The 14,609-nt window shown below is 37.2% G+C and overlaps 1 protein-coding gene across 7 annotated transcripts in view; it reads right to left on the bottom strand.

Moving 5' to 3' along the window:
- Positions 1-14,609, bottom strand: part of FOCAD (focadhesin) — a 504,358-nt gene that overhangs the window by 71,734 nt on the left and 418,015 nt on the right. For all 7 annotated transcript variants that reach the window (XM_069088078.1, XM_069088080.1, XM_069088077.1 and 4 more), the window contains one exon: positions 13,227-13,319. In XM_069088078.1, coding sequence (XP_068944179.1) covers positions 13,227-13,319 — 93 coding nt within the window. The remainder of the gene's footprint in view (positions 1-13,226; positions 13,320-14,609) is intronic.

Here is a 14,609-nt window from a genome sequence, read left to right as displayed (position 1 = left end):
TTTTTTTCATATACTAATCATTTCTACTTGTTTTTTTTTCCTCTTCTTTCTTTTGAAAACATCCTTTGTTAAATGGGATGACTCTGTGAGGGAAAAGCATGCAGGGGGAAATTAAAGCAATGAAAAAACAGAATATATTAATAATTTTCTATAAAAATAGTTTATTATCTCATTCATAGAAGTGAGAGGGGGAAAAACTAAGTAAAATCACCTTTAAAAGATTAAAGTCACTTTGGGAATGATAAAAAAAACAAGAAACATTTTGGCCAGCTTTAATCCAATGTATTGTCATCACACAATGAATCCATCCCCTGGTATTGGCCTTCTGGTATTGTAATAAATAACACTTATCTGCCAGTTTCTGCCTGCTGACTTAGCATTTAAGAAAAGCTCAAGTCAATTCTATGATAAGACGAATATTCAGGTAAAGTTTCTACATCTATTTGCTGTTTCAATTCTTGGCAGATAAATGCCACAAATTGAATAATGCAATACACTTTAAGAAAGTTCCTGTAATTTTTTAGATTTTGGTTCATGCAAACACAACTCACACCTGTGGATCTGGCACAGAAATAACTCAGCAACAAAGAGAAGCTGGATATTCAAGTTGCCATGTCTATCCTCACATTCAAAGCTAGCTAGAATTCAAAAGTCTCTAGGAAAGAGCCTTAGAGGATATCCCATTATTGGTAATGATACAGATGATGAATAAGCAAAGGAGACTGAAGACTGATCAGAGAGAAAGGAAGAGAACCAGGAAAGAGTCCCGAGGAGAATCAAGACAGAGCAAGAGTGATGCCCTGAAAAATACTGAGGCTATCTGAGGGTTGTGGTGGGGATGTAGGTGTAGCTGAGAGATAGAATAATAATAGGCTGTGATCAGATAAAGAACTTACAAATTCTTTTTTTTTTTTTTTGCTTTTTGGAGGGGAGAAGGCAGGGCAATTGGGGTTAAGTGACTTGCCCAAGGTCACACAGCTAGTAAGTGTTAAATGTCTGAAGTCATATTTGAACTCAGGTCCTTCTGACCCTAGGGCTTGGTGCTCTATTCACTAAGCAACCTAGCCACCCCCGAACTTACAAATTCTTGATCATGAAAGTAGAGCATTTGTAAGTGCCAGCAATTTCAAGGGTATGACCATCTTCCTGTAGATGAGGGGGAGTGAAGAAGGCCATGGGGTCCAGGGATTTGAGGGAACATAAATATGTAGATTGAAGTTCTCCACGGTGCAGGCAGATGCTTCTGTGCAGAGAGCTGGTACTAATACATTGAGAAGGATGATAAGAGTTAACAATAAAGTTAAACTAATACATTAAGAAGGAAGATTAGAGTTTGTGTTAGATGTCACACTGGGTAACACATTTGGAAAGAGTGGACCTAAGAGAAGTCATTGAGTTACTGTAGTACAGAGAAGATCTAGAAGTGGCAATGGGAATTGAGCAAGGAGTATGCAAGCTCCCAATGAAAACGGTGAGTGGGGGGTATGAGAGAGGGTACAACTAGCATTGGAAAGTAAAGGCTGGGATGCAGTGCCCTGCAGGAGGAGCCAAGTCTCAATGAAGGACAGAAAAATGGAAGGTGTATGAGAGGAAAAGTTCTAAAGTGTGAGGGGATATTTCTTAATTGCATCAGAAGTTCCAGAGATATAGCTGAGGAGGCAGGAAGAAGAAGAAAATGCTTGAGAGGACGAGGCGGTTTGCCGGTGGCTGTCAGTAGTAAGGTTAATAGGAATGAGACAACAGGCAACAGGAGCTAGAGATGGGGGTGTTCTATTTGTAAATCACAGACTCATTATTACAAGAGTAGGGGGTGGTGGTAAGAGATTATGAACGACTGGGGAACTGGTCCAGAAACAGTGAATGAAAGGAGTTATGCTGCTTAGCACAGTGCCAGGCATACAGAATGCACTTAATAAATGTTTACTGACTATTGATGGAGAATTACAAACCATTCAATAAAAGAACATAATGTAACATACATATTCAATAAAATCATATAAAGGATATGAAGAATTCAGTAAATGTTATCTAAATCAATGTAAGCTAGTTCTGCAATGGTAGAAGATCTAAGTTTTAGTCTTAAGTCCAGTACTTAATGACACAAGGACATGGGCAAGTCACTTGACCTCACCAATCCTCAGTTTCCTCATTTATAAAATTGATATTTCCATTAACCACATCTCAAAAAGTTTGTTCTGAAAAAAGTATTCTATAAACTCTAAAAACCTATTGATCAAAACACCAAGTTGACATGCATGAAACAGATAACCATTGCTGGAATGAAAGAGTCAAAGAAAAAATACTAATTAAGTGCACAGTGACCCAAAGAGAAAAGCAAGACAATGCTATTCTCAAGAAATTCACATTCTAGTAGAGGAAGATAACGCATATAGGAGGGTCCATCTTCATGGTAAGGCCTGATGGTGCAGGTGGCAAATAGTCCAGTCTGGTTACAGTGTAGAGGAGAGATAAGGCTGATGCACAAGCATGGCATTTTAACTGATAAAACCATATTTGTTTCTGTCATTGAACCATCTGATAATGGCAAGGATTTTTTTTTGTGATGAGAACTTTCATTTATGGGTCTTCAATAGCTATGGTTACTGAGGAGGCAGGAACCAAAGGACAGACAAATATTGTTGCTGGACAGGGTTGCCACAAGGGACACTCCCCTGAATGACTATGATAGAAATCTGGTCTAGAAGTAGGAATGAAGGTCTTGGCAGGCATTGATACTTAAATCCCTGGATAGAGAGTCCCGGGGCAGCCTTCAATGGGGTCTGGAAAAAGTAGTCATGATTGTCATAATGGTTTGGATGGCCTAGTCCTTGGACCTCTCTTCTGTCCTATGGCACTTTCTGCTGGCAGCTGGTCAGTGGCTAGTACTGGCTGGCACCAGAATCTCTATAAGGACTGATCAAATATACCCAAGGGTTGCTCCCTTGGACAGCAGTAGCCCTGGCTCAGGCTGGAGGCAGAGCTAATGACACACTGGGTGAATGGGTGGGGTGTCGGTATTGCTATTTTTGGCACTCATGTCGAAAAGCAGAGAACACTGGTTTTGTAAAGAGTTCAGCCTAGAGTACACAGCACTCAAGCTCTAGAAAACAGAGTACAAGGAAACACTATCTCCTAGGCTAAATGTATCAAAAGATGTTTGCCTAAATAATCTCCTAGTCTAACACCACAAAGTATGCCTGACACAAGCTTGCAAAATGATTGTAATGCCCCTAAGGAGGGAGTGTCCTCTAGGACAGAAGTCTTTGGTACTTGGAGACAGGGAGTCTAGACTTTTGCCTCAGCTCTACTAAATAACAATAATTTCTACATGTTACTTTCATTTAAAATTCACTTTGTACTTCTAAACAACTGTGGTTGCTGTTAGATTCCTTTCATCTTCTGAATAATACTTCCATTGTCACAAATACTATGGCCAGATTCAATCTGTTGAAAATAGCAAAAAGGTATTCTTTAAAAAAAAGAGTAGTAAGAGATAGTTCACCTTCTCAATTAAATCCTGTGCATGTCCTATTACCGTATCACTCACAACCACAGGGATACAGAAATATTGATGAGTACTGATAAAAACATTCAACTAGGTTTTCCCTAAAATGTCTGTACTCTTTGAGAAATCCCACCATTAGGAATATATCCAGAAGATTTTAAAGAGTGAAAAGTCCCAATATATACATGCTTTTGTGGTAGTAAATAACTGGGGGAAAATAGATTGTCATCAAACTGGGGAATGGATAAATAAATGTAGCAGTACATGGATATAATGTAATATATTATTATACCATAAAAATAATGATTATGAAGACTTTGTAGAAGCACAGGAAAACTTATATAAACCAAAGCAGAAAAAAGCAAAACAATATATAAAACAATAACAATCTAAATGGAAAGAACAAAACATAACTGAAATATTTTCTCCATCTCAAATCCCTTTGCCACTATCTTCCACCCTTTCCTGTCTTTCCCTAGTTTGGCAAAGGGATGGTTCTTCTCCTTGCTTAGGTTAACCACTATGTGCACTTGATGTTCTTCTGCCCTCTCCTCCCCCACTCTCACTCCCTCAATTTTCTCCAGCAGATAGCATCTTCAATCAATTTTCCTGTCTTAATTTCTCTGCCGCATCCTAACTTCTTTCTAATAGTTCCTTCCCCACAATCTTTAAACATGTCCCATCCTTAAAAAAACCTTCACTAGACCCTACAAGGTCTCGAGTTATCAGCTAGGATCAGGTAGGCATGCTTAGAAAACCTTAAAGTGCTATATAAATGCTAGCTATTATTATTATTAGCCTTTACCTACTCTCCATCTCAGTCAACCTCCTTGAAAAATGCAGTCTATAGTTACTGTCTCCACTTCCCCTCCCTTCCCCTCTCACTCATTCCTCTAGCTTTTGCAATCTGGCTTTCGAACCTCATCACTCAACTAAAACTGCTTTCTCCTTGCTGATCTCTTAAATTTTTCAATTTTTTCTATCCTCATCCTTCTTGACCAATCTGCTGCATCTGACACTATTGACCATCCTCTCCTCTTGGATATTCTTCTCAATCAGGGTTTTCTTGGTTTGTCTCCTGCCTATATGACAACTCCTTCTCAGCCTGTGTTGCTGAGCCATCATCTGTATCATGCTCCTTGCTCCTTAAAGTGAGCATTCCCCAAGTTTCTGTATTACACCTTCTCTTCTTCCTCTACAATCTCTCTGGGAAAACTGATTAGCTCACATGGGTTCAGCTATCATGTCTATGCAGATGACTGACAGATAAATAGAATATATAGCTTATATTTATCTATTTATTTGTATTACGCCAATGCGATATTCACAGTACCCATAGCAGCTATGAAAATTCTGGTGTAGTTCTGAATCACAAAAATGTAACAGACTCTCCACATCGAAGACAGAACCAACACATTTATTCAAATACCAGAAAGCCAAATCCATCATAGCAACCAAGAAGTTGGTACACATAACCACTGCAGTGAGCACCAACATCCCCAAGTCTTCCCTCTGTCAAGCCTTTGAAACAAAATAGGCTTCCTTAAGCAAAAATGTCCCCCTCTCACTCCCACTAGGTGCTCTGCCTTCATGTTGCCTGCTTCCAGCTCTGTTCTGGCTCTCTCCTGCTCCTTCCTGCACAACCTTCATATTCAATCCCTTCAGCAAGCTCCTCCTACCACGGGCTCCATGTGATGACATTTGGCCTATTAAGGGGCAGGGAAGAGTTTCAAATTCCCATTACAATTTGTGAGTTATCTGCATAGACATGATAATTGAATATGAAAATGTCTATCTTTTCCATAGAGATAGATTAAAAATACAGGCATTTCTATCCAGCGCAAGCCGCTACCCTGAGTCTTACATCACTTATTAGACATTTGAAATTGGTTGTTCTAGAGACAGTTCACACTTAAGTTGACGAAAATGTAAATCATTATTGTACCCTCTCCACTACCACCTCCTGTCAAATGTCATCCTCTCCCAAACTTCTCTGTTCACCATCCTTTCAGACTCCCACATTGGTAACTTTTGTCCTACTCAATCTCCTTAACCTCACATTTCCAACCAGTGACCATATCTTATCATTTCTGACTTCGTGGCATCTTTTGCATATGACCCCTTTGCATTACTCACACAGCTAACCACTTTGGCTCAGGTCCCCATCACCTCTTCCCTTTATTGTGGAGCTAATGATGGAGATTCCTCTACTAAGTCAACTCCAGTGGGTTTCCTCTTGCTTCTAGGTTAAAATAGAAACTCTTCTATTTAGTTGTTAAAGTCCCTTACAACCTGACTCCAATGTATCCTTCCAGCTGCATTTGGGAATTACACTCCCTTCTATACTCTGCAATGGAGTCAAATTGGTTTTCTCTTTCCTCCTCATACATGATATTCTACTTCCAAACGCCATGCCTTGTACTAACTGTTCAGTATCCCTGGAATGAATTTATTCCTTACCTCTACCTTATAATGCCCTATTTTTCCTTTGGGACACAGCTCAGGGACATCTTTTATATTAAGCTGATCCTGATCCCCATAACCGCTAGGGTCTGCCTTCCTTTACTACCTTTCATTTAACTATGTTATATTTATTTGTAATTATTCACTTTATACTTGTTCTGTATATGTTTAAGTATGTACTTGTTTCTCCCATTAGAATGCAAGAGCCTTCTGAGTAGGGATTATTTCCTTCTTTTTGCTTATACCCTCAGGTCCTGGCTGGAAAATAGTAGATATTTAATAACTGCCTGTGGCTTGCTTGCTTGATTATAATGCATAAACTTCTTGCCCCAAAAGAGGTGAGAAAATGAACCTCCATTCCTCCATTGCAGAGATAGGAGATCAGGGGTATGGAACACTGTATATGTTGTCAGGCTTACTTGATGTATTTATTAGTTAGTCTTACAGAGATTTTTTTTTTCTCTTTATAAATTCTTTGTTAGAAGGGAAGTATCGGCCAGGTAGCACAGTGAGTAAGAGCACAGGCTCCAGTGTCGGGATGATCTGGAGATCAAATCTGGGCTCAGACACTTAGCATCTACTCAGAAACACCTGGCCGTATAACCTTGAGCAAGTTACTTAACCCCAATTGCTTAGGGGCGGCCAGGTGGCTCAGCGAGTAAGAGCACTGGCCCCAGTGTCGGGATGACCTGGGGATCGAATCCGGGCTCAGATACTTAGCACCACACCTAGAAATAACTGGCCGTGTAACCTTGAGCAAATTACTTAACCCCAATTGCTTAAAAAAAAAAAAGGGAAGTATCACTGGGTTAGAGAGTAGAGTGTGTGAGAGAGAGAGAGAGAGAGAGTGTGTGTGTGTATATACATAATGGGAAATCAAAATTCTATAATAACAAAATGTCAATAAAACTTTCAAATGGAGGGCACAATGTATATAAATATCAATCCCCTTCAAGAATTTATTTTAAGCTATTACTATGACATTAAAACTGAATATTAGTGGATATCTTTTTTAAAAATGCACTCGGTGTCAAGGATGAGAAAGCCACTCATTCATTCAACAAGTATTTATGAACTCCCTATTATTTGCAGAGCTCTGTGCTCCTCAATAAAACATATAATCTAATGTTGAAAAATGAGAAAATTTTAATAGCTGTTGTACAACTGCAAATGCAAAGCCAATAACCTCAGGTTTTTTATTTTTCTGTTGTGCTGAACTATATAGACATATAATCCAAATGGAGGCTAAAAGAGAAACAGAGAATTGATAAAAAGATAATAAAGGTGTTTATAAATGATAATGCCAACAAATTATTTAAGAGTATTTGGGAAACACACAGAAACCTGTCAGTTGCTATCTCAACCCATCTGGATGGGAACAGTGAAAAATGGGTTAGATAAGGTTAAAGAATAACAAAGAATGGTGAGTTATGCAGTTGGCAGCTAAATCAGAAATGATATTCACAACTGAGGGAGAAAATATCTGAATGGATATATAGTTTTATCAACATGGATACTGTCTAATAATACAGATCATAGACCATTCTGCCTTCTCATCCTTTCAAACTTCTGTCTACCTCTGCTTATAACTCCTCCACAAAGGATTTACCCAAAATATTGGGGGTCCATGTAAGTTTGTATTATGCAGATTGTCAATACAATATATACACTGTCAATATGTTAAACTTCAGACTAGGTACAGGACCAAACAATCTGCTTTTCTTACACCAATTTGATAAAAAATGTTTAAAATACTTTTGGAGAATTATTTTATCTTGATAATATGCTATAGCACATTTCTGCCCACCACACCTCTCTTTCTTTGATTTTGGTGATTCGGCTTTTAATTCATTTTAATTAAAGACACTAAATACCTTACTACTAAGTATAAGGTAGGGGCATCTGTGTGGTATAGCGGCAAGAGTGGTAGGTCTGGAATCAAAAAGATCGTTTTCCTGAATGCAGATCCAGCCTCAGACACTTGAACCTGGGCAAGTCACTTAACCCTGTCTGCCTCGATTTCTCATTTGTTAGATGAGATAGAGAGGGAAATAGAAAATCACTCCTGTATCTCTGCCAAGAAAACCCCAAACAGGATAATGAAGAGTTGGACATGACTTTTAAATGATTGAACAACAAGTGTAAGTCAATGGAGATACAAACATAAAAAAGAAGTCATTTGCTCTCAAGAAGCTTATATATATATATATTTTTTTTTGTATAATATACACAGGTATAAAAATCCAAAGAATTTGAGGTGGGAGAAAGAAACAACAACCTGAGAGAAGGGTGGAGATCAGAAAATGAACAAGACCTGAAAGAAGCTGGCTAGTGATGAGGACATTCTAGGTATGTTAAAGTGCAAAGACACAGAGGGAGGAGATGAAATAGGAAGCCTGGGAGACAACAAAAAGTCCAGGTTAACTAGAATAGAGAGCGCACAAAAGTGTACAATATAAAAAAATCCAGCAAAGGTACATGTGAGTGAGACTGTGACAAATCTTCAATGCCAGCCTGAATTACAGGAATTCACTACGGATTGTTGAGTAGGGAAACAGCCAGATTTGGGTCATAAGAATATTATCTTAGCAGGCATGTGGAGGATGAATCATAAAGTAAAAAGACTAGATGCAGTAAGATCAATTAAGCTACTTCAGTAGTTGAGGTGAGAGGTAGACTAAGATGATGGCCAAGTGAAGGAGAAGAGACAGAGGCAAGGGAAGCTGAGAAGGTAGGATTTAAAAGGTCTAGTAACTGACAGACATGTGGGAGAAAGAAGGGGAAATGAGAAGGAAATAAGAATTTACTGAGCGTTTACTATCTGCCATGTACTAAGCTAAGTACTTTACAAATATTTCATTTGATCCTCATAACAATACTGAGGAATAGGTGTTACTGTTCTCATTTTACAATGAGGAAACTGAGGCAGGCAGAGGTGTACGGACTGGCCCAACGCCACAAAGCTAGTAACTGTCTGAGGGCAGATCTGAATTCCGGATTTCCTGACCCCAGGCTCAATGTCTGATTCACTGAGCCACTTAGCTGGGGAGTAACAGAGAGGTAGAGAGGAAAGAGGCAAAAGTGATTCTGAAGCTGCAACTTCAAAGACTTTAGCACTGTAATGTCATCAATAGGAATAAGGGAATTTGGAAAGAGCAGTAGGGTTAACAGGAGAGACAATGACTTCCATTTGGAGCCAACTTTCAGGTGGAAATGTCCAGCACAGAGCTCATGATGTGGAGTTAGAGTTCAGGGAGAGAGAATAAAACTAGCTATATAGATGTGAGAGTCATCTGTCAATGATAATTAAACCAAAGGAAGCTGATTAGATCATGAATGGATAGTTTACAGACTAAAATTACTAGCTGTGTGACCTTGGGCAAGTCACTTAACCCCAACTTCCTTGCCTCCCTGCCCCCCCCAAAAAGAGTAACCAAGTATCAAACAACCAATCAATAAGCATTTAATAATCCATGACAGAAGCTATTAAAACAAAGAGATTAAGGAAGACAAAAATTAATATTTAGTTTCAGCTTGTAATTTTATTAACATCAACATTATTATTATTTTTAACATTTAATACTTAATACATGCTTGATAAATAAGACGTCTAGGGCAATATGACAAGGCACAACATGTAGTCATGACACGAAAATAGTCTAGGGCATAGTGTCAAGCATGGAGTGCAGCCTAACCAGGTTAAAATATAACTGGGAAACATTAAATGAAATAAATTAAAATACTTTAGAACATAGATAACGCTAAATGCGGTCTTCCTAAGTCAATGTGTGGTCTGCAGAGGTCTTCATGCATGGTTTAATGTCCCCCTTTCTACTTCACTGTGACACAGCTGTTCTAGGGTAATGACAGAATCTAACTGCTAGCAGGCTGTGTTTTACTAGAGAATAAAAGATTTCCTTCGGTCAATCAAGAAGCATTTATTATTTGTTAAGATCATATGTTATTACTGTTTCATATTTTTTAATTGAATAAGTCCTTTATCCACTAAAAATCCTCCTCTGATGCCCGATCACAGTACTGAGGCAACCCTTAGCTCTCAAACTAAACCAATAAGATACAAATCTTCATAAGTCCTAGAAAACATTAAAAAAAAGCTTCAAACATAAATCTAACAATGCAATAATTCTGTTTCCTAAGGAGTAGCCTAATTAATTTAGAGGAGCTCATTACCCAAAAGGTGACAAATGGATCCTGGTATTTTTCAATCACTGGACTCATGAAAACCTTAAATCTAAGGCACAGCGGGACGATGATCACCAATTACCCTGATAAACTCTTTGATCCTCCATAAATAAAGCTTTATTTGGGAGTTTAAAAAAAGCTACAATAAAGTATACTTCACTAATCATCCAAAGCTATCATCCACTAAGTGACAAGGGAATGAAAATCAACAGCCAGGAATCTTCTCTGGCATTCATTTCAAAATGCTCTTTCCCAGAAGCAATTAGGTTCACAAATAGGGAAATAAACATTGCTTACTCAAGGATGGGGAAAAAACATTATATAACTGACATTAGATTATTTTCTTTAATGAGTTCCTCAAAAACGGCTAAGTGTTAAAAGGTAATCTTTCTAGAACTCCCAATCAAAAAACACTTATTGAGTACCAGGAGAGAATGTTCTCAGATACTGATGGTCTCTATCTACAATCTATATCTACTATCCTTCCCTCAAATAACTAAAGGGGGAATGAGGGGAAGAACAATGGAGGATTAAGGGTATAAACTACACAACCTGACACAGTCAATTCCCTATCACCAGATTATTAACTGAAGCATGACCTATTTTTTATCTCCATATTTACCAGGACACCCATTTCTTCAACAGGATTGTGACAGGCACTGGGCTTGGGAGTGGGATTTAAATAGATCTTGGAGTGATCTAACACAGACCAGTGATAAAAATTCTTGGTTACTTCCAGGCAGGAAATAATGAGTTTTCCAGTGAAATCTCACTTGAAAGTACCATTCTTTACATTTAGTCACTCAAGAAGCATTTATCAGGCATCTTACTGGGTGCCAGGGACTATGCTAAGCCCTGGGATACAAGGAAAGATAAAAGAGAGTCCCTGCTCTCAAGAGCTCCCAGTCTAATAGTCTAATAGGGGAGACAACATGCAAACAACTATATACTGACAAGCTACATACAAGATCAAGTGGAGATAATCTCCAAGGGAAGGCACTAAGATAAAGGAGGACTGGGAAATGTCTGCAAAAGTTAAATTCAGGAGTCACTCTGTTTCCCTAATTTCAAAGCAAAGCATTTATTTCTACTGTCTATCCCCTACTTGCTAGAACTCTTTATAATACTAATTGTAGTCCATACAAGTACAACTAAGACTCCTTTTAAATTCTTTCCCACTCCAGTTTAAAGTAGGGGAAAGGATCAAGTAGTTTTGTTTTGTTTTCCCTTGAGCTAGATGAACAGTATTCCAATTTCTTTTATAATAATTACTTCCTTTACGAATAAAAATTACAAAGCCTAGCACACTATCCCCTGTTCTGAATTCAATGAAAATTTCAAGTTCTTTTTTTCAAAGCCTCATCTGAGACCTCCACTAAAACCCTATTCCAGTGTCTCACCTTAGGTGTGAAAGACACCCTTGGGATCATGTGGGCAGTACCAGAGAAGAATACGTCTAAGACATTCTACCAAGTAGGAGATAATTCAGGTGAGGGCCATGAGAGCAGCCTCGATGACTAAAAATTCAGCTGATATATGTTCAGAGAGGCTCATCCTCAGACTGGCCAGAGGGCAAGGTTTTTTAAATTGCAACTCTACTAAAAATGTCTACTAAGTTATAGAGGGATGGTCAAGAAGCCTTATATTCAAATCCTGCTAATGAGGAGTTTTTGACTTTGTAGCACTGGTTAAAAAAAAGCTTCCCACCCAGATTGACTCAGAGGTGTAATTTAAAAAAATCTGAAAATTATTCTTAAAAAAATAACTCACATTTACTATTTTTTAATTTAGTTTTAATTTATGGAATAAAACAAGTATTTCCATAACACCATATAATAAAAGATGATTGCACATGAAACTACCAATATACAAATTCATATTCCTTTTAAATATATAATAAAATTACCATGTAAATTTCTTTCTTATTCTTCCTTCACCCCTTCACTGCTCTAGAAATGGCTACCATTAGATACAAATAGAGGTATGTGTGTGTGGGTGTGAATATGTAAAACTATTCTATACATACTGCTTATTAGTTCTTTCTCTGGATGCAGATAGCATCTTTCTTCATATGTCCTTTATAGTAAATTTGGGAATTTATAATAATCAAAATGACTTACTCACTCAAAGTCATTCTTAAAACAATTCTGCTGTTACGGTATACAATATTCTCTTCATTTTGCTCTTCATTATTTCATGCAAGTCTTTCCATGTTTTTCTAAGATCAGTGAGCTCACCATTTCTTAATAGTATTCCATCATAATCATATACCACAACTTATTCGATCATTCCCCAATTAATGGGCATCCCTGCAAATTCTGTTTCTTTGCCACTACAAAGAGAGTTGCTACAAACATTTTAGAGTATATAAGTTCTTTTCCCTAACCTAATCATCTTTAGAAACAGACCTGGTAGTGGTATTGCTTAATTAGTGCATTTCAGTTCATAAAGCAATTACTTCAAAATAACCCTCATACAGGTGACACAAGTTTTTTAGGAGGAAATGTGTAGATCAGACTTATTTTTTCATCAGTGTGGAAAAGTCCAGGAATGGTAAATCCCTCCACTGATGCAGTTCAGCAACTCCTCCGAAACTTACATAGTCTTAAAAGATTTGCATAAGGCACTTAATTACTGTGATTTGCTCTTGGTCATGATATTATGCTTCAGAGACAGGACTTGAAACAACATCTTCCTCTTCCCAAATGGCTAGTATCCTCTCCACTATGATACCATGCTGCTTTTTCTCGAGTATTATGTTCTCCATCTTGTAGATGACAAAACTGAGTCTTATTTGGATTGAATGCCTTGCCCAACAATCACACAACTAAAAAGGGTTGGAGCACAGATATACTCCCCATGCTCTTTACTTTAGATCTCCTTAAATTATGATATGATGAACATATCTCCAATATATCTTGGCTCAAAAGAATCATTACATTTCTGACAAAATTAGTTTTCCAAATGAGAGCTGTTTAAAATATTTGAACTAGAATTTGAAAAATGACAAAGTATCATTCCCCTTATATACAAAGCACCCCAGATATTCAAATACCTGTAACACTGCATGGTATGTTCTAGTCATAAATCCGAACCAAGACTGTGGAAGCAGAATTGAGCGATGCCACTCTGATGGCTGGATATTCACCTGGATGACAAATTAGTCACAATATTAATTATAGAAATATTTTAAATACAAAACTCTTGTCATAAAATCATTTTAAAATTATTTTATCTAACCTTCCCTTCAAGTATAGAAATCTTGAACACTAAAGCTTACTAAAAAAAAAACCAATCTGGAGAAAAAGACAACCAACAAAGTCTTTTGAGAAATATTTAAATGAAAGTAGTGTGGAGTTTTTAGGTTAAAAGAAAGTAAGCTCAAAAATTTCTAAATTAAAGGGAAGTAATTCTATAATGAAATAAAATTAAAAAAAAAGAATCCAGTATATATCTCATCTTGAAAATGAGGGAGAAATTCTATAAATCATCAGATAATTTATATAAGCATTTTGCAAACTTTGAAGTAGGTTGTATATTTATACATTTATATTTAACTATTATTTAATTAGAGGAAACTAAGTGTTGTAATAGATAAAGGTGGATACAACACTGGGCACTTGCTAGCTGTGTAACCTTGGGAAAGTTACTAAAACTGTTTGCATCAGTTTCTTTAACTATAAAATGGGGATAATAATAACATCTATCTCCCTGGTGTCTGGCACATAGTAAGTGTTGAACAGTGCTTGTTTCCTTCCCTAATAGCCTCTCTGTGCTTCAATTTCCACATCGCTAATAATGGGATAACAACATTTGCACTATTTTTCTTATAGGATTGTTGAAGACAAAATACTTTGTTAACTTTAAAGTATTATCTAAATATGAGTTATTACTGACCTCTTTGGAGGTCTTTAAGCAAAGGCTATACAACCACTTGTCAGATGAGTTACATTAAGGATTAATTTCATATATCCCTTTAACTTTCAAATTCTGTGAGATTATTGGCAAATAAATTTTAGCCTCTAATAGAGAGATGAAGCAAATTGTATATTCTAGACTTTTTAAAATTTAATTTCATAATCGTGATGAATATTTTACTTGTTTCTTTCTTTCCTCCATTCTTTCCAACAGAATATAAGCTCCCTGAGGATAAGGGCCATTATATTTTTCTCTCTTCATCTTCAGTGCTTAGCACAGAGGTTGGCACATAATTGTTGTTACTTAATAAATGAATTAAAAAGCATTTATTATGTGCCAAGCATGTTTTACATACTAGGAAGACAAATAAAAAAGTGAAACAGTTCCTAACCTCAAAGAGCTTACATTCATTCAAACAGAAGGAGGAGGAGGGGGAAGAGCATAAACATGGGAGGAAGGGCCAAGGAAAGGGAGTGTCTGAGGAGTCCCAGAAGAGTAAGCTGATGCACAGGGAAGTCAA

This window comes from Petaurus breviceps, unplaced genomic scaffold (assembly GCF_028583685.1).
Source record: "Petaurus breviceps papuanus isolate PSGF00001 unplaced genomic scaffold, PetGlider_PUasm1.0 184, whole genome shotgun sequence".
NCBI classification, from domain to species: domain Eukaryota; kingdom Metazoa; phylum Chordata; class Mammalia; order Diprotodontia; family Petauridae; genus Petaurus; species Petaurus breviceps.
The sequence above is the reverse complement of the archived record's forward strand: the minus strand, read 5'-3'. Positions and strand labels throughout refer to the sequence as shown.